General features: G+C 39.7%; 1 protein-coding gene across 1 annotated transcript in view; it reads right to left on the bottom strand.

Moving 5' to 3' along the window:
• LOC131680720 (uncharacterized) overlaps positions 1-20586 on the bottom strand; it is a 34943-nt gene that overhangs the window by 6982 nt on the left and 7375 nt on the right. Inside the window, exons 2-4 of the mRNA XM_058961429.1 lie at positions 9101-9329; positions 8815-9034; positions 7781-7916 (exon numbers count right to left, since the gene is read on the bottom strand). Of these exons, the coding sequence (XP_058817412.1) occupies positions 7781-7916; positions 8815-9034; positions 9101-9329 (585 nt within the window). The remainder of the gene's footprint in view (positions 1-7780; positions 7917-8814; positions 9035-9100; positions 9330-20586) is intronic.

Raw genomic sequence — 20586 nt, forward strand, 5'->3', positions numbered from 1 at the left:
TCATATGAATAATTAATATTTATCTGAGCCTTTTCTTGATATGTGCTTGATAAGTATTATAATGGGGACTGTTGAATAAATAAGCAACAGTATGAATCATATATGACAGGAAGTGAAATAGCAGTAATTTTTAATATGTTAAAAAAGGTTATGTTATACATTTAACAACGCATCTTTATTAGAATTTTGAAACTAGAATAATAAGTCGATTTTCTTCCAGTGCTAAAAGATTATACGTGGATCGAATTTTCTCTTAATTATTAGACAACACTAAAATATAAATTCATCAATAGAACGAAAATCTTCATACAATGCACGAATTCTTCCATCGTTTTCTGCAACGAAGCATTTTCGTGCATTATAAATACATACCTAGTTGGTTTTGTTCATTTCACGAACTGAAAAATGCCGAGTTGATGACCAAATATTTTCGTAATTTTTCATATTATTTATTGTAAGTCGCACGAAAGTTAGCGTTGATGACGAAACTATTTTCCGTGAATGAAACGAAATGTTTCGTAACACGTTCGTATAATCATCTGTTACTTGAACGAAGCATAATCTCCATGCCTAAGCTGACCAACTGTGGGCTAGGAAAAATCCATACACCTTTCATTTCAGAATTATGAACACAAAAGTTGATTTATTAAGCAGTTTAGAATTTCTTACGTTCACTATATTTCACCACAAGCGATAGAATTTTTACAAAATATTTTTAGTATTCAGTGTGAGTGCTGGAGTACTGAAAGATGTAAAAGTTTGTGTGTTAGCATTCTGAGCTTTGTTATTTAAAAAGCAGTGCGCATTCATGAAACCAAACTAGTTTGTTTACTATCAAAGCTTTGCTAGATCATTCCGAGACTTCGTTTCATTCATTACATTATGCTTTTAAAATATGTAGAAAAAAGTTTTCTATTTGACATTTTTATGTCAAATTCAGAATGAACTTGCTGTCCAGGAAGATTGTTAGAAATTATTGCAGACTGTTATAATTAAATTAAAGTAGATATCAAACCTTTGGGGTCGGTAATTTTGGGTTTTAGCATTTAGATTGCAAGGAAACTGGATTCAGAAAGATTTCAAATACACTGCCGGAAATCTCGAAATTGTGAATTTTAACTATGATCCGATTACAGAGTTCAGAGTCCTGAAACGTTTGTTTGCAAAATGTTGAAATATGAATACAGAAATAAATAAAATGTTTCCCAGTTCGCTGTACGTATAAACAGGATACTATACAAGTCGACAGAAATAAAACATCAGTAGTAAGCTCAGAAGAGGGACAGTGCACGCAATTTGCTATGACGCGTAGAGATTCTTTTACGCAGCAGACTAATATTTGCTTCCTGTCCTGTGATCGTACAATACTGGATGATCGCGGTTGGCTCTTCTTTCTTACTTTTGGCCATTACAGACCACGAGTGTGAATCCGTCTTCTTTATTATTTGCTTCCTCACTGATGAAGCTTGTGTTTGATTTATAGTTATTGTACACAGTTTTTTGCGGTTTTGCAGTTACCATTATTACTTGAACATGATAGTGAACCGTTTCAACAAAGAACGAGTAGGTAGGAATTTGTCATTGATACGGGCAAAGCGTTGCCTGTGGAACGGTAGTGTCGTGGGTTGTATATTGTGAGGTAGGAAGACCGCATTCCTATGGGACCATTCATAAATTACGTAACGCAAAAATTGCCAAAAATTGCCCCCTCCCCCCATGTAACAAATTGTCACAAATTTCTTTATCCCCCCCTCCCCTATTACGTAACGAATTGCTTGAAAAAAAAAATTTTCCTGAGGGAAAACATCTAGCTTACTCCCCCTCCCCCCTATGTCACAATATGTAACAACTTGTCGAACCCCCTCCCCCCCCCTCCCCCTAAAAGCGTTACGTAATTTATGAATGGTCCCTATCACGTAATCACTATTGGAGTATCAAGAAATATGTTTGTCACAGTATTTTTTTTCACAATTGATTTCACTTTTCTGTATTGCGACATGATAGTTTTAATAGCTATATCGCAAGTAAGAAGCGCCTGATCGTATAGTTTCATCTCGATTTTGCTATTATCCATAAACACGAAGTTTTTGAATTTGGATAGAGGTGACTTTTGTAAGGCTTAGCTCTGAAAACTTTTAGCAAATGTTCCAACTGGCGAATAACCGGTTCAATACGAATAGACGTAAAATCAAGGGTCACTTTATTTGATATCATTTGGAATAAGCTTAGTACTTCCAGTATTAACAACATTCCTACACCCACGATTTTGTTATCATACTAACGTCTGCTCTCGCGCGTTCATGAATTCAATATTAATTCGTCAAAAGGGCGAAAGTGTTTTTTGTACACAAACTTGTTTCGCTCATTAGTCTGCTGCAGAGTGGAATTTCATGAAAAATATGCGTTAATGTAAATTTTTACCCTTCGTAGAAGTAATTTCAATTATTTTCTGCTTTGAAATTATAGTAAATTAAGAGAAACCATCATAATAAAAGTTTGTTTACAAATCTTATTCGCCCTTTTGCAAATTTAGTATGGGATTGTACTCGTCCTGGAGCTCCCACTTTAAAATACAGAGTTTGTAAACATAATCTCGCCAACATAAAAACGCCCCTGTGATTGACTGAACGTTTTAACACTTACGAATTGATACACGAGGTGTCATGTGCAACACAAACGTGCATTTCTACGCGATCATGAATCGGTCACGTCCAGAAACCCCTACTCTCAGCCCTAGCAGCTTACGTACATGCCTTCAGTTGAACAATCCTCAAAAAATGAATATCTATGTGCACTAGACAACAAACTTCATTGCCGGACACTCTAGTGATATAGGAAAACTGTTTCTCTACTTGTATCTGAACCAAACACTCAAAATTAAGCATCAAGCGTCAACATTCAAGAACTCTCGCGAATATCCAAATGACCTGATTACACCGTTGTTCAATTGAATTTATACACACGAAGTTAAATACTCACTAGCACGCGCAACAAACGCCTGCGCAATCAAACACTTTAACATACAAACACTCGAATCCTTCGCGATCACCCACACACACACACACACACACACCTATGACCGCGATCGAGCAAACATGAAGACGCCCCGGTCAATAAATCAACATTTTAACACTTCTAAATTTATAAACGCGGTCTCAAGCGCGAACCTATAAACGCTCGTTCCCACGTGATCATTCTCCACGCCACACATCTGAACTATATACTCAATATCGCAATCAGAATCACGGTATTCTGCAATTGGCCTTTATCAGTGTTTTAGTGGGCGATATTTCCCGTTTCGTCTGCAAATAAAAGAACGCAGACCGATTTGATACATTTAATATATAATTAAAGAGCGATGGAGTGCAAATGAAAACAGCGGGCAACCTATACTGTTGCAGTGAAATGAGCTAAATTGTGTCACGCCGCTGCAAAAGTAAGAGAGACTTTCTCTTTGAAGATTTTGTTTTTTTTTGAAAACAAAAATATTCATGTATCGATATTTTACCGGTACTGCCGATATTTAGAGCTTCAGTACCATATCGGCTCACGTAAAACGATCGATAGTAGGAACCCCCAACTTAGTGCCAGTTAAACACGGAATCCAATATTATAACCCAACTTATGTGAATGGTGTAAATGACTGGTAAAGGCAGATAGCGATTCATTTTTTATTTGTGTTAAGAAAAAAATCTTAAAATTTACCGATTCCCAAAACTCGTTTCTCGTTTACTGGTTTCTTTTTACCATCAAAATAATATTTTTAGATCTTGAGAGACTAGTTTGAAACGTTATTTGGTCTATTTGCATTTGTATTTGTGGAAGAATTTTTATTATCTCGGGAGTACTTCTACTTCCACTGAGCTAAAAAATTCCATACAAATTCCGGACAAATCCGCACAGCTACTTTTTCCGGAGATGCCTATGAAAATCCGTACAGTCCTCCCAAATTCCGTACGGTTGGTCAGCTTATCCATGCTATTATCGAGACATATACACATATACAAACTCACGCTGTGCTGCCATGCCCGTTATGCAGTACTACAGAAGCATCCGAGCAGTCACGCTACCAATCAACTTAGTTGTCCCGGCCTTGCGATCGGAAGGAAGATGTGAGGGGATCTTTCGAACTCCCTACGCAGGTGAGAATTTTGCTTTAATGATGATTCGCTCTCTGAAAACCTCTTGGTTCATAAAATGCCGTCGTGTACAATACATGATTGCCTGTCCGTCTACTACTAAAACGTTCGTGGAATGAGAGAAAAACGCAGACCTTCTTGCTTACCCTCACTTCCTGCGACTGCGACATTATCGTTCTCACCGAAACCTGGCCACGTGGTGATATATTAAACGCCGAGCTAACGATGAACAACGCAATGTACCGATGCGAACGCAACTCTTTTACCATTTATCAACGTTACGGAGGTGGTGTGCTTATAGCGATAAAGACACATCACAAATAATATTTTTTCCTGATTATATAGAAACCTTGTGATCCTCAATTAAAATTATTTTAATTTCACAGTGTAGTTTATATGTATATATTTAATTCAAAACCTCAATTTACGGTCAAACGGTGAACGCAAGGTCAAAATATGAGCTATCTTCTTTACAAAGAATGGCTTGAATCTTTCCTCTTAGAAAATTCTAGTGACCTCAACTGGGATTAAACTTTGACAGGCAGGGGTAAACAGTAGTCAGGCTTATTAGTTAACCACCGGTGCTCTCTATAAAATGTGAGTAGGCAGATTGTTATTATTTGAAATCTATCATTCAGCTAATTTACTATGTCTTCCCAAGCCGGTTGTCATATTAAACGGGTAAACAAAACGTCTATTGTATTATTCAACAAAAAGCTACCTCAACAATAAATTTGTACAAAATGGGTACAAAGAGCCGTTATTTCTTTTTTTTTTCAATTATAGAGGTTTTAACCTTAAGGTCATTCGCCTCTACGGGTTAGAAAAATCTCTTAGGAAAAATTTCTAACCCTATGTGCGGGGTCGGGACTCGAACCCATGTGCGCTGCGTACAAGGCAATCGATTTACCAATACGCTACGCCCACTCCAGCCGTTATTTCTATTCGTACAGCGAGGATGGAACCTAATCGAACCATAAGGCGATATGCGCTTTCAATCAACATTATATCGATTGATTTCAAAGGTGGCGAGATTCAGCGACAAGGCATATTTATTGTAAGAGCACCAGTGGCTTTCTTCGAAGATGGATGTCGACTCTAACCCTTTTCATCAAATCAGGAATGTACTAATCACATTCAAAAAGTTCTAAACAAATTTAAACGGCTCAATGTTACTGCGTGCTATTGTAACTCCGATAATCTGAAAATAAATATTAACTTTAACTAAAATTAAAATTAATTGTTTTCATTTTTGGACATAACATCTATACCGCGATCAAGGTGGCAGTCATACGCAAATCAGAAGAATTCGAAACGTTAAACCCAGCTATACATACACGGTCATATAATGAACTTGACTACTACTCCTTGGCAAACACATTTTCTATTTCAGTCAGCTGAGTTCGAGGTAAAACACATAATTTTTTTATAGATTGGCCATTCTTTAGCTATGGAGTTATGTGAAGAGAACTCCGGAAAAAACGCGTAGGCATTAATTTCAATTTGTTTATTCAGTTGCTCTAATTTATGCAGCAAAATTGTCTGAGAACGAGTTACAGGGTATGAACACGGAAAAATATGTAAAAAAGTTGTGTAATTTTTTACAAAAACAAAAAAAAATATGTTAAAAATTTAAATTGCAAAAAGTCCCATTTTTTCAATTTTGTATACTTTCTCAACAAAAATCTAATGAGAAAAGAAATATTTTTAATGTGATTGTATGATGGAGAACTTATCGGTAAAAAAGTTTTTCTTATAATAACTACACATGTTTTTAAATTTCATACTAATTGACATACAAAACTGTAATTTTATTACAGAATATAATTCCAATAATCATGTTAAATCAAAATGCGATAGTTTTCGAGATATTTGGAATTTTGTTCCAACCAAAACAATTAATTCGTGTAATAATGCTCTTTTTAAAAAAATTCGCGTTACCCAATCATAAAATGTCAACAATCTAATGTTTATCCTTTTCAAGACGTAAAAGAAACTTTTTCAGTGGATTTGGATTATGGAGAAGCCTTTAATAAAAAAGTTTTCCTAACAATAACTTTTGACTTATTTTAATATTTCATATTCAAAACAATTTTATTTTTGAAACGACATTTTAAATTTAAATGCTCATAACAAAAATTTTCAAAAATATACATTTTTATACAGTTTAATCATCATACCCTATGGTTGATTAATATTTAGATTGTTTTTGTATAGCTTTCAAATCGTTAAGAATATCGTCTTGATGCCAATAGGAAAATTACAGGAAATGTTATTGGCCTTTTGAAAAACCTATTGTTGTTGATGGAGAAACACGAATAAATTTTAAAAAGGTCATAAAAAAATAATTGTGTTGTTAAAACAAAATTTAAAATATCTCGAAAACAACAACATTTCAGAAAATTGTGAACGCCATTTCAAATCAAAATGTTCATCATTTTGATTTGAAATGGCGTTTAGAATTAGAATCAAAAAGAAAATTGTATTTTTGACTGCAAATAGTATAAATTATAAAAATATCAAAAGTCAAAAATTGTTGTTAGGAAAACTTTTTTATTAAAAGCTTCTCCAAGCTCAAAAATACAGTGGAAAAGTTTCTTTTACATCTTGAAAACGATAAACATTAGATTGTTGACGTTTTATGATAGAGAATCTTAGATTAAAGCAAGTAATATGATATCCCTAATAAACATCGTATGATTTAAGAGCCTAACGACCTGCTGAGGGTATTATCCAAACAAAACAATGTGGAATCGTTGCATTATATAGGTTAAAGTTCGTGTACATTTTTTATTAGGTACTCCTTTATCATATTAATCGTTAATAACTATATCTTAGAGTGTCCGGGATTTTTGGTAATCCTACGCATCAAACAGTCACATGCCCATAAATTTTCATATCAACTCAGATCATCTTGCGTAAATTAGTTATGGAATTTGCGTTTAAACTCCGTCTCATCAGAATCCTACACTAACTTAGTGCCACAAATAGTGTTTTCGTTTTTTGGAGCAAGCGTAAAACCGGCACTAGCTTAGTCCGTCAATGGAGAAAAAATACTTTTTACCTATATTCTTTTTCCGTGCCAGTAATGCCACCTGGTGGCGGAATCCATGTATGATATCCATACATTTTGATAGCTTTTCCCACACAAACTTAATTGTTGGTCTATAGTGGTATGGAGAACCATACTCTACATCTATTTACATTTCAATGGTAGGGACCCCTTAGATCAATAGTGCCTAGGGACCCGAGTGGTCTTAGGATGACCCTGAATACTGCTTAATACAGTAATGCACTACCAATTTACGGACTACATTTCATTTTAAGATTTAATTTCAAGATAATCACGAAAACTATCGAGGTCTGTGTTGACACACATATAAATTTCAATATATAGGTACTGTTGGGTTTTCTTTGTTGAATCTCGCAAATATACCATCAGTACTACAAATTAATCCCGGAATTTTCAGAAATAGTACCGATTGTTTTGAAAGTGGCTGAGCTATTTATCCAAAACACGCGAGGGATCCAAGTTAACTGTACTAGCAATTTGAATCCTTTCTTATATTCTCTTTCAAATTTCAAAAATGTTATATTTAACGTTTTTCGGTTAAAATTAAAAAAAAAACACTTTCACTGACCTGCACAATATTGAATTCAGTCTGTACTGGTAAATTCTGACGGCACGATCCAACTACATCCAGTGTTTCGGATTGTGGAATCAGAATCATCCCCATAAGCACCACCAATAACAATACTTTGACCATCTTCGCGTATATTTTTCAGTAAACTACGCTACTTCACCGGTTGTTCTAAGTCAACCGTTCTGCACTAGCACTCTACTATGAATGATACCGTTTATCTAAAGCAATCGTTTCATCATACAAAATGCTAGTCAAACGATAACGTATGAGGTTGCTATCGTTTACGATAAGAAAAATAGTGCATAAGAAATGCTCGCCGCCGGTTCTCCAAATCATTTTTTTCTACTCATTACAACTCCGACACCTAATTACCGGAAGTTCTACATTGGTTGATATTTGAATAATGTATATTTACGAAAAACTGTGGAGTACTACTCACCCGAAATGTCCACAATCGAATGTATTATCAATAATGACAGCTAAATCAAACAGGAATCCGATTTTGCTCATAAATATTGGTGTCCTATCAGTTTGAAGCAACTAACTTGCGTCTTATCTTGTAACGTTTCTTATACACCACTATATTAAATAAGGACAAAACATGCGACACAGATTCGTTTGCCTGCCAAATAACAAAATCCACCAGAAAGTCATTAAATGGAAAAATTTAAGAGTACAATAATTTATTAGCAGAAAAACTTTTTCTCTTTCTTACTAATAAAATGAAAATCCGATTGAAAGTTGTGCGGTCTCTTTGCACTACCATTAAGAACAGGAACCTGGTCCTGGATTGCGCTCATCGAGCAATCGCAACTTGAACTACCCTGCCACCCCCGCCTTCGGTGGTCGTTGTGTTTTTTGCTGTCAATGCTGTTGGTGACAAGTTTCTTCGTCGAGGAAAGTTTTCCGGATCAATTAAGACTAGTTTGGCCCGGTGTTCTCGAATTTGCATCTTGGTAGAAAAAGAAAAATTACGAAGAGATTTCATTAAAATAGTTTTCCAGTTTGAAGAACGTTAAGCAAAAACCTACATTAGTTGACTTTGTTCGGTAACTCGCATATCGGACCGGGATAAATATTTATCCACCAAACCATCTACGACTGGGCGGACATCCGGATGGACGGTTCGCTGCTTGGACAGTACCCATGCCGCCTCGGCTGATTTGCTGTGTGAGATGTTTTTGCAGGAGTAGATAACGGCATAGTTGTCGTAGTCGGTGTCCATGATCCAATAGTTGGAACTTTTCGGTGCTGAAAAAATAAATTTCATTCATGGCTTTTGATTCGTTAGTTGACCACACTAATAGCAATACTTACGTCCACCGAAAGTAACATTCAATTTTCCTTCCAGTGGAACCTCATCCGGAAAACTTATGAATGCTTTTCCAATCGAGCAGTGGGTTGCTGTGTTCGGTAGCCGTTCGCAGCAGTTTTCTACCTTGATGGATCCGTCTTTTTCTGCACTGTATGTTGCATATCCGCAATCACAGCCCCGTTCGAAGTATTGGTCATAGCGCAGAATCTCGTACCATTTTCCTGCGATGTACTAAAGTTTATGTGTTAAAGTTTTCTGATTGCGAAAATTAAAAGTCATAAAATTATTAATTGTGGAATGTTTATCATTGGTTTAGCCTGGTTCCAGATATTGCGATTATCAAACTTTTCGATCGATTTGTCAGATTATTGGCACCCTAGATTAGATATTATTGGAAAATTTACGACGTGATTGAAATATCGTGGCGTTTTCTCGACTAGCTTGAAATATTTTTATTCTAGGATGTCAATGAAATTACTTCAACTTTCAAAATTTTTCTGAGGCCTTTATATATTCTCATATATTAGCTTCACGCGTTCTTGGTGATTCAAAAAAAAAATACTTGTTGATTTCGAAGTAAGTTATAATAAAATTCGTCCATTTGTCTATATGCGCAAAAAAACAATTGAACCGATGATCAGTGTGTAGTTGTGTGACTGGCAACAGTTCAAACGACAGCAAATGCCGGAAGAAGGGCACATTAAAACGGTGTCCATTGGAATGTACTAAGTAATCATCTGCTGCAGGAAAACCGACACAAGCCGGTTACAACCCATGAGGCCATGAGGATGTACAGTTTCCTGACACGTGACACAATTCATCTTATTCACTATTAAGAGTAGTGAAATTTGAATATTGAACACACCTTGCCTGACACGATTCATAGGCACAAAACGGCGGTTTATTGGCTAATCATTTGGAAACAATCGCTATTGTTTAATATCTTCTAATCTTCACGATGACTATTTCGTATAAGGGGCCGTACACAAATGACGTAGCTTTTTTCGACGATTTTCAACCACCCCTCGTAGCATTTTGTCACAAAATTCTAACCTCACCATTGTAAATAACATAGCATATTCCCAACCACCCTTCCCCTCCCCCTCCCCCTTCCCTTGCAACGCGTCCGTTGATGAAAAAAAATTAATATAATAAAAAAAATCATGACAAACATAATAGTCATAGTTTTGTTTTGAATTTTACATGCCGTGGAGTATGAAGAGAAGTTCTCTCAGTTCACAATCCTACAGCTGCCAATGATTATTAGAAGCATACGTTTATCTAAATTACTAAATTTTGTTTGGTTGAATGCGAAGAGAAAATTTAATTCATACAAAATCTTCTTGTATTTCGTGCGAGCATGCATTTCGAAAAACTTACTACACTGATAATATAAATTCGTAAATATAATCAAATCGATTATGCAATGCACGAATTCATTCGTCGTTTGCTGCAACGAAGAATTTTCGTGCATTGTAAATAGTGGGTTTCGTTCATTTTATGAACAATAATGGCCGCTTGGTGAACGAAAGCTTTCGTAAATTTTACACGTTTAATGTACACTACACGAATGTTATCGTTGATAACGACATTATTTTTCGTGAATGAAACGATTTTTTTTTAATTTTAATATACGTTTATGTATATTACGAACGATTTCGTTGGTCGCGCGATTTCATTTCGTATATCTTAGAAAAGTTTTCGTATTTATTAGCCTCTTATTGATTTCAGTCGATCTTTTGGGATCGATGTTTGACAATATCGATTTTTTTTTAATTTAACAAAATCGATGTGGCCAAATCGATTTTATTGTGGTACGAAGAAATGGCCGCTTGATGAACGAAAGTTTTCGTAAATTTTACATATTTAGTGTACATTGCAGGAATGATACCAACATTATTTTTCGTGAATGAAACGAAATGATTCGTTCATTTCAATAAATGTTTATGTATATGATGAACGATTTCTTGGTCGCACGAATTCATTTCGTTTATCAAAGAAAAGTTTTCGTATTTATTATCGTCTTATTGTTTTCTGTCGATTTTTTGGGATCGATGTTTGACAACATCGATTTGTGGCCAGCGATTTTAGTATGGTACAAAGAAATTGCCGATTGATGAACGAAAGTTTTCGTAAATTTTACTTATTTAGTTTACATTGCACGAATGTAATCGTTGATAAAGACATTATTTTTCGTGAATGAGACAAAATGTTTCGTATATTTTAATAAACGTTTATGTATATTTCGAACGATTTTGTTGGTCGCACAATCATCGTTCATCTTAGAAAAGCTTTCGTATTTATTATCATACTATTTTTTTCAATCGATCTTTTAAGATCGATGTTTGGCAACAACAATTTTTTAAACAAAAGGATCGATCTGGCAAAATCGATTTTATTTCAACTTGCTCACCTCTATTGAGGACTAGAAAGATTGTGGTGTGAAGAAATGGACGCTGGATGAACAAAAGTATTAGTAAATTTTACTTATCTAGTGCATATGGCACGAATGTTATCGTTGATAACGACATTCTTTTTCGCGAATGAAACGAAATGATTCGTTTATTTCCATAAATGTTTGTGTATATTACGAACGACTTCGTTTGTCGCACGAATTCATTTCGTTCATCTTAGAAAAGTTTTCGTATATATTATCCTCTTATTTTTTCATTCGATCTTTTGGGATGTTTTACAAAACCGATTTTTTAATTAAAAAAAGCAGATCTGACACAATCGATTTTATTGTGGCATGAAGAAATGGCCGCTTGATGAGCGAAAGTTTTAGTAAATTTACTTATTTAATATTTTGTTTATTTTAATAAACGTTTGTGTATATTACGAAGACTCTCGTTGGTCGTACGAATTAATTTCGTTCATCTAAGAGAATTTTTCGTATTTAAAGGAATGTTATTTTGACATTGTTCCGGCAGAGAAAAACTCAAACTTATTCAAACAAAATCAACGAGCATTCGCGATGCCTTAACTGAATCCGTACTGCTCCGGATTCTGGATCAACTGGAAGCAAAAGAGGTTCAGGAAATCTTGTTGAAACCGGCGGACAGGGATACGGCTACCAAATAGTCAGACCGAGACCGTCGTGATGATCAAGAATTATCTGACGTATAGCAACAATGACTCTATATTGAAGCTCTTTTGACATTGACGGTTCGACGAATGGTGCTCGTAAATATTATAAAGATATTAGAAGCGAACAATTCGTTTGCCGAATGAAGCTGTTTCGTAATAAGCCAACGAAAGTCGTTTCATCGTTTTCACGAAAAACTCGTAATAGAAAATAAAAGTGTTTCAATATGTATGAAAAATTCGTATATTTAAACAAAAATTGTCTGTACGAAACTAATTCCTAGCGATTTACGAATATTTTCTATCAGTGTACATTAAAAACCGCGTGCAAAGTAACTTGGTGTGAATTTAAATTTATTTCTCTTAGGAATGAAAGAACATTGAATTGTTTTCTCTAAACAATGGGTTTTGAAGTCCATAAAATTTTTTAACTAAATGCTTCGTCGCAAAGCTTCTGACCCTACCCTCCCCCTCGTCACACTCCGTCACAAATTCGACATACCCAAAACGCTACGCCATTTATACATGGCCTCTTAAAAGTATTTTTGTTAGAAATACTGCCTGGTGTCCCTCCCATAGGTTGAATGGACGAAAGTGTTGCAAGGTATATGTCCTTCCCGAAGCCACGCTTAATACTGCACCCCCTCAAAGTAGTTCTCGGTTCCAGTCTCCCGCTGGCCGATGTACTTCCGGCTGCAAAGTTGACACTCATCTAGCAACACGCAATCTAAATCACACTCAGGTTTTTTCACGCGGATTTTCCAATAACGGGTTTTTTTACGCGGATTTTCCAATAACCGCGGTTTTTGCAAATATATTCTAATTCCTTTTGAATGTAAAAGACTTAGAAGATTTTCGGAAGAGGCGAGTCTGAAAGACTCCTTATGGCCCGCACCCCAACAATATGGATATTTTTGGAATGGTCTTGATGAGTAGGTGCAAGAAATTGATTTTTGACGCCATTTTGAAATCAAAGATAGCGACTTCCGGTTTAGTGAAATCGATATAACCCAATCAATATGGGTATTTTCGGAATGGTCGTGATGAGTAGGTGCAAGAAATTGATTTTTGACGCCATTTTGAAATCAAAGATAGCGACTTCCGGTTTAGTGAAATCGATATAACCCAATCAATATGGGTATTTTCGGAATGGTCGTGATGAGTAGGTGCCAGGAATTGATTTTTGATGCCATTTTGAAATCAAAGATAGCGACTTCCGGTTTAGTGAAATCGCTATAACCCAATAAATATGGGTATTTTCGGAAAGGTCTTGAAGAGTATGTGCAAGAAATTGATTTTTGACGCCATTTTGAAATCAAAGATAGCGACTTCCGGTTTAGTGAAATCGATATAACCCAATCAATATGGGTATTTTCGGAAAGGTCTTGAAGAGTATGTGCAAGAAATTGATTTTTGACGCCATTTTGAAATCAAAGATAGCGACTTCCGGTTTAGTGAAATCGATATAACCCAATCAATATGAGTATTTTCGGAATGGTCTTGAAGAGTAGGTGCCAGAAATTGATTTTTGACGCCACTTTGAAATCAAAGATGGCAACTTCCGGTTTAGCGAAATTCGCTATAACCCAATCAATATGGGTATTTTCGGAATGGTCTTGATGAGTAGGTGCCAGAAATTAATTTTTGACGCGATTTTGAAATCAAAGATGGCGACTTCCAGTTTAGTGAAATCGCTATAACCCAATCAATATGGGTATTTTCGAAATGGATCAATTGTCATCGAGGAAACAATGCCGTACCGTGCAAATTGAAGTCTCCTCGATGTCGTGAAGTGTTCCACAATATCACAAAGTGCTCAAAGATCAACGAGTCCTGCCATAAGTTGAATCTCTGTTTGAAATGACACTTTAGACTTTTGAAGTTCCCGAGTCAAGAGATGCTTTAAATTCCTCGGACGAGTTCGAAAAGGCACACATTATGTAGTAGTAGTAGTCCTTCATCAAGGGCTTGTCACCAGTAGCGTAATTTAAAGGGCGAACACGAAATTATTGCGACACCGAAAATGTCATGCCAATTTTCTTATAATGTTTAAAATCAAACCAAAATTTTAGGGTAGTGTTATACATATATTTACTTCAAAAATCAAAAGAAAAGTTAATCGATGGAGCCCTGAGTGTAAAATTGAACGCATTTTCGCTTGATGCCCTTCATAAAAGTCTTTACAGTGTCATCCGGTACCAGTTTCTCAGTTTTTTTTCCATTTTCTTAACATGTCCTTCTCGTCTTTGACTGTCTTCTTGCTCTTCCGCTTCATCATTGCCCAGTACTGCTCCACCGGGCGCAGCTTCGAACAGTTTGGCGGATTCATGTCCTTTGGAACAAAATGGACAGAATTGGCCTCATACCACTCCAGGACACTTTTAGAATAGTGGCATGATGCCAAATCTGGCCAAAATAGCGGAGCTTCGTCGTGCTGCTGCAAGAACGGCAAAAGGCGCTTCTTGAGGCACTCAGATTTGTAGATCTCGCCATTTACTGTGCCCTTTGTCACGAAAGGCTCACTCCTCAGTCCGCAAGAGGAGATGGCCTGCCAAATGAGATATTTGGAGGCGAACATCGACATTTTCTTCTTCTTAAATTTGTCGTCCACATAGAACTTGCTCTTGCCGGTGAAAAACTCAATCCCGGAATTTTCTTAAAATCGGCTTTTATATACGTTTCCTCGTCCATCACACAGCAGCCATATTTTGTCAGCATCTACTCGTAGAGCTTCCGTGCCCGAGTTTTAGCCGTTGATTGTTGCCGCTCATCGCGGTTTGGGAAGTTCTGTACCTTGTATGTATGTAGTCCAGCTCTCTTCTTTGCATTCTGGACGTAGCTCTGCGACATGCCGATCTTTTTAGCCAAACCACGGCTTGAGATGTTGGGATTTGCTTTAATCATTCGCTTCACCATTCCCTCCGTCTTTTTGTTCTCCGGTCCCGGTTTTCTTCCAGCTCCTTTGCCGTGGTCCAACGTCAACCGCTCCTGGAACCGCTTCAACACTCTGGAGACGGTTGAATGGTGAATGTTCAACATTTTTCCCAACTGCCGGTGCGACAGGTCAGGATATTCCAGGTGTTTGGAAAGAATTTGTTCTCTCGACTCGACTCGACTCCATTCGTTGAATCGAAAAACACGACTTCGAGTTTGACAGCATGTAAACAATACACATCAATGAGCAAGTGTGCAAAATTTGGTTGAATTTTACCCAATGGTAGAAAAGTTAGGCCCTGTTAAATGTGTCGCAATAATTTCATGTTTGCCCTTTACTTGGTTTGGACAGAATATCACAATTCTAAGATTATCTGGACGAATTTTTAAGACTTCTGTCACGGCTGAATATTTTTGCGCCAATTCTTTTGAAATCTTTAGAATATTTAACGCATGATCTTTGATCCGAAAAAGATCAGATATGGTCCGAACGAGTTCAATGTGTAAGATTTGAAACGATAAGGCGCAGTCTTTGATGACGAATCTTGTTCGATAAACATTTTATCTAACCTTGTAGGAATAGATCATAAAAGCAGCTTTGTTTTTCTCGCATGTGCAAAAAGATGGATGGATAATGTGCAGAATGTCGTGATGGCATTTGGATTTGTCAATCAAATGTTATGATATGCACCGTAATCAACAATCTACAAACCTGGTCACATTCTTAAAAATAGTCTTGATATACAAGTATAGCACCTCGAGAATTCGAAAAAAATAGCTTCCATATTTTTTTTTTGAAAATTTAGAAGTACCGGAGAAAAAAAACCTTTTAAAAATCACAAAATGATACAAGATCCGACGGTTCATAACACATGCATCAGAAAGAACTTATAAGCTGCCTTCCCACACTGCAAAATTCCCATAAAGGCATTTAGCATCAAATCTACGATTTCCAGTTTAGAATATTTAAAGTGTACTTGTTGTGTTTCCACGGGTTGCTTAGAACAATGTTGTTGACATGTTTTACACATCGCAGTGTTTTTGTGCTGCTCTATTTTTCATCAGTGGATTTCGCTTTTTGTGCACATTGTGTGAGGAAATAACAAGCCTGATTATCACAAATGTGTGGAACATTGAGGCACACTTCTGTCAACTCAAAAACAGTCAATAAAATGCAATTAAATGATCATAGTAACCCGTGCTTTTGGTTTGGTGAATATCAAGGTAGGGTAAAAGGGTATAATACGCCCCACCGGGGCTAAATGCCCCTCTTCGATTCCCAGGATTCCTGAATTATCTAAAATGTAAAAATGACTGATAACAGTATCGTTTCATGAAATGAACGTACTAAGTTAGTTTGGTATTTTTAATATGTTGCAAAACAACGATATACACAAAAGTTTCAAAAGAGCTACTTTTATGTAAGCTTCCACTTTTTCCAATAGCATTACAACCAATTAGAAACAGTCGGATTCGATAGAACTATTTCAAGTAGCTTACTAGAATATTATAGTTACTATCTTAGTTTTTAGCTTGGCTTAAAACTATGTGTGTGTAGAATTATTCATGTATTCACAACAGCTCATCACCGGCCAAAACGCCCCTCCCATTGTTGTGGGGCATAATCACCGATTGCTGTGGGCAGACCGTCCTCTTAACTCCGCTAGCGAATGACGGATCCCAATAGTAGCATGTCTGTAATAACATACGTACATGGAACTATTGAGATCCAGAGCTACAGGTCCAAAGCCCTGGTAAAGGAGGATGGTTGTGATGATCCGGGCCGAGATTACCACGTAAAGCAAGGTAGGGCATAACCCCAATTCCAAGGCGTGAAGCGACCCGTGCCGAGGGATGAGTGATCGAGGGGGTGAAAAAGATGCTCGATCGTTAACGGAGCCTGTGGGGTACCTGGGCAACCCCCACAGTAAGCGTCCCTTACCACGCTAATGCGGAGCTCTGGCGTGGCGGACATATATTTCTCGCGCTACTCGTGGGACTATACATGGAGGCAAATAAAAATAAAAATAAACAGACGGAGGTGCCAAACCCCTTCGCAAGAGGTGGTTTGGCGAGGTCTTCCCCCCCGTGGGGAGAGTAGTGGAGCGATGAGTGCTGCACCCGAAAGCACCAGTGACCCCCCAGCAGCGGTAGGCAATACCCCTACCAATGCATCGGAGGGGCCAATAGCTGCGATGCGCAAAGTAGCGAAGCAACTCGATGCTATAATCGACTTCGCTAGCGCAAAGCAGAACATAGCCAAGGAGTTGAAGTTGAGCCTTCTGGAGCTCCGGAAAGCTGTTCGTGTCGCAAGACAGGAACAGCAGGCATATGTTGAGAGGGTGGAAGGTCGCTAGGTGCGGAAACAACTCAAGACAGGAACAGCAGGCATATGTTGAGAGGGTGGAAGGTCGCTAGGTGCGGAAACAACTCTCCAGTGCAAGCACTTGGACGAGTTCGCGATTACCTGTAGCCTACTGGCAATCTGGATGGTAGCAGCCGAGACTGCGTTCCACTTCTCCACCGTTTGACACATCCGCTGGATAAGGGTATCCGGGGTTGTGTCCCAGCCACAGACGTCAAGCATTGCTCTTCTTTCGACGTCGAACCGATGACATACGAACAGTATGTGTTCGGCAGTTTCATCTACACCTGGGCAGTCCGGGCAGACTGGGACCTCCGCGTGTCCGAACCTGTGGAGGTACTGACGGAAACAGCCATGGCCTGACAGGAATTGTGTCAGGTGGAAGTGAACTTCCCCATGGGGTCTTCCCACCCAGCTCGATCTGCTAGGTATCAGCCGGTGGGTCCACCTACCTTTCGAGGAGTTGTCCCACTCACGCTGCCATCTGGCGACCGAGGTCACCCTGGTGCGCTCGCGGGCTCCCCTATTTCCACGTAGCTCAAAGCACTCCTCATCTTCCCGAATGACCAGCCCGACTGGCATCATGCTCGCTATCACGCAGGATGCATCGTGTGATACCGTGCGGTAGGCAGATATCACTCTGAGGCACATCACGCGGTAGGTGCTCTCCAGTTTCTGTAGGTAACTGGTTACCCTCAGTGCTCTTGACCATGACGGGCCGCCGTACCTGAGGATAGATACGGCAACGCCTGCCAGTAACCTACGTCTACTGGCGCACACCTTTGAGCTGTTGGACATCATTCTCGATAGTGCCGCAACAGCAGTCGACGCTCTCTTGCACGTATAGTCGACATGGCTGCCGAAGGTCAGCTTGTCGTCTATAATGACTCCGAGAGACTTCAGACTTCGCTGTGAAGTGATCGCGACTTCTCCCACATGGATAACTGCATGTTGTGCCGACTTGCGGTTGTTGACGATAACTACCTCCGTCTTATGATGAGCGAGCTCCAGGCCTCTCGCGCTCATCCATTCCTCCACCGTGCTAATCGCGTGTTCTGCGGTTAGTTCTACCTCAGGAATTGACTCCCCGTAGACCTCCAAGGTTACGTCGTCGGCAAAGCCGACGATCTTGACCCCAGGAGGGAACTTCAGTCTCAGAACCCCGTCATACATGAGGTTCCATAGCACCGGGCCTAGGATCGAGCCCTGCGGGACTCCGGCGGTAATCGGAACCCTTTTCTGACCGGCATCGGTCTCGTATAGCAGTACGCGGTTTTGGAAGTAACTTTCCAGGATCCGGTACAGACCCACCGGTAGGCTAAGCCGGTGTAACGAGAGCGCGATGGCATCCCAGCTTGCGCTGTTGAATGCGTTCTTCACGTCAAGTGTCACTAACGCACAGTATCGAATACCTCGCCTTTTTCGTTGGATCGCTATCTCGGCAGTATTTATCACTGAGTTGAGAGCGTCCACTGTGGACTTACCCTTCCGAAAGCCAAACTGGTTGCTTGACAGACCGTCCGTACCTTCCGCGTACGGGGTGAGCCTGTTGAGGATGATCCTCTCAAGCAGTTTGCCAGTCGTGTCTATCAGACAGATTGGTCTGTACGCCGATGGGTCGCCTGGCGGCTTCCCGGGCTTCGGCAACAGCACCAGTTTCTGCCTTTTTCATCTATCGGGGAAACGGCACTCGTCAAGGCATCTCTGCATAGCTAGCCTGAACATGTTCGAGTTCGCTATGATCGCTGCCTTGAGAGCGTTGTTTGGAACTCCATCCGGCCCTGGAGCTTTGTTCATTGCTAGGGATTTAGCCACTGCGAGTAGTTCTTCATTCGTCACTGGAACCACCATTTCGACCGTGCCCGCACTGTCTCGTAGTGCAGGTGGCCAGGGGCTTGTGGCTCGAGACGGGAAGAGTACTTCGATAATCGTTGCCAACCGGTCCGGAGACCGTTCTGGGGGTGAGGAGCCCCCTTTGGTCTTGGCCATCACAATCCGGTAGGCGTCACCCCACGGATTTGCGTTGGCACTCTCACACAGGTTGTCGAAACACGCTCTCTTGCTGCTTTTAATAGCCTTGTTAAGGGCTAATTTCGCAGCTCGAAACACTTCACGGCGGTTCTCTTTTGCATCCTCGGTGCGAGCTCTTTGCATCCTACGTCTAGCTCTGAGACAGGCTGACCGTAGAGCTGCAATCTCGGCACTCCACCAGTATACCGGGCATCTACCGTTTCTTGGCAGTGTTTTTCTCGGCATAGTGGCGTCGCACGCGCGTGATAGAACAGCTACCAGCGCATCCCTGCTTAGACTGTCGGTGTTGGCCTCCAGTCCCAGGGCCGCGGTGAAAGCTTCGCTGTCGAAGTGATTGGACTTCCACCCGCGTACCTGACAGGGATCTCCCGCCCTCGGATGCTGCACACCATAGTTGATCTTAAAGCGGATTGCTAAATGATCGCTATGGGTGTAGCCTTCGTCTACCCTCCATTCCATGCCTGGAGCCAGACTCGGGCTGGCAAAGGTCAAATCAATCCACGCCTCCACTCCGTTTCTACGGAATGTACTAGCGGAGCCATCATTAGCTAGCACAGTATCGAGTTTCGCAAACGCTTCCATTAGCGCTTGACCCCTGCTATTTGTACAGCGGCTGCCCCACTCCACTGCCCAAGCGTTGAAGTCTCCCGCTATTACTACCGGTTTCCGGCCCACGAGGTCCGACGAGAGCCTGTCGATCATCTGGTAGAACTGTTCTATTGGCCACCTTGGTGGGGCGTAGCAGCTGCAATAGAACACACCATTGATCTTGGCAATCGCCACACCCTCGGCGGAGGGGTGTATTACCTCTTGAACCGGGAACCTTCCCGTTGTACAGATTGCCACCATTCCAGACCCGTCCGACACCCAATTGCCGTTGCCGGCAGGGATGCTGTACGGGTCTGATAAGAGGGCGACATCTGTCCTCGACTCCGAGACCGACTGCCACAGCAGCTGTTGGGCTGCTGCACAATGGTTAAGATTTAGCTGTGTGACTCTCACGGCTTCTTCTTATTTAACTCGCCGAAGGGACACGAAGGTCCGCCCATAGCTTGTTTATGGGCTTGCTTCTTA

The sequence above is a fragment of the Topomyia yanbarensis genome, chromosome 2 (genome assembly GCF_030247195.1).
Source record: "Topomyia yanbarensis strain Yona2022 chromosome 2, ASM3024719v1, whole genome shotgun sequence".
Classification (NCBI taxonomy): domain Eukaryota; kingdom Metazoa; phylum Arthropoda; class Insecta; order Diptera; family Culicidae; genus Topomyia; species Topomyia yanbarensis.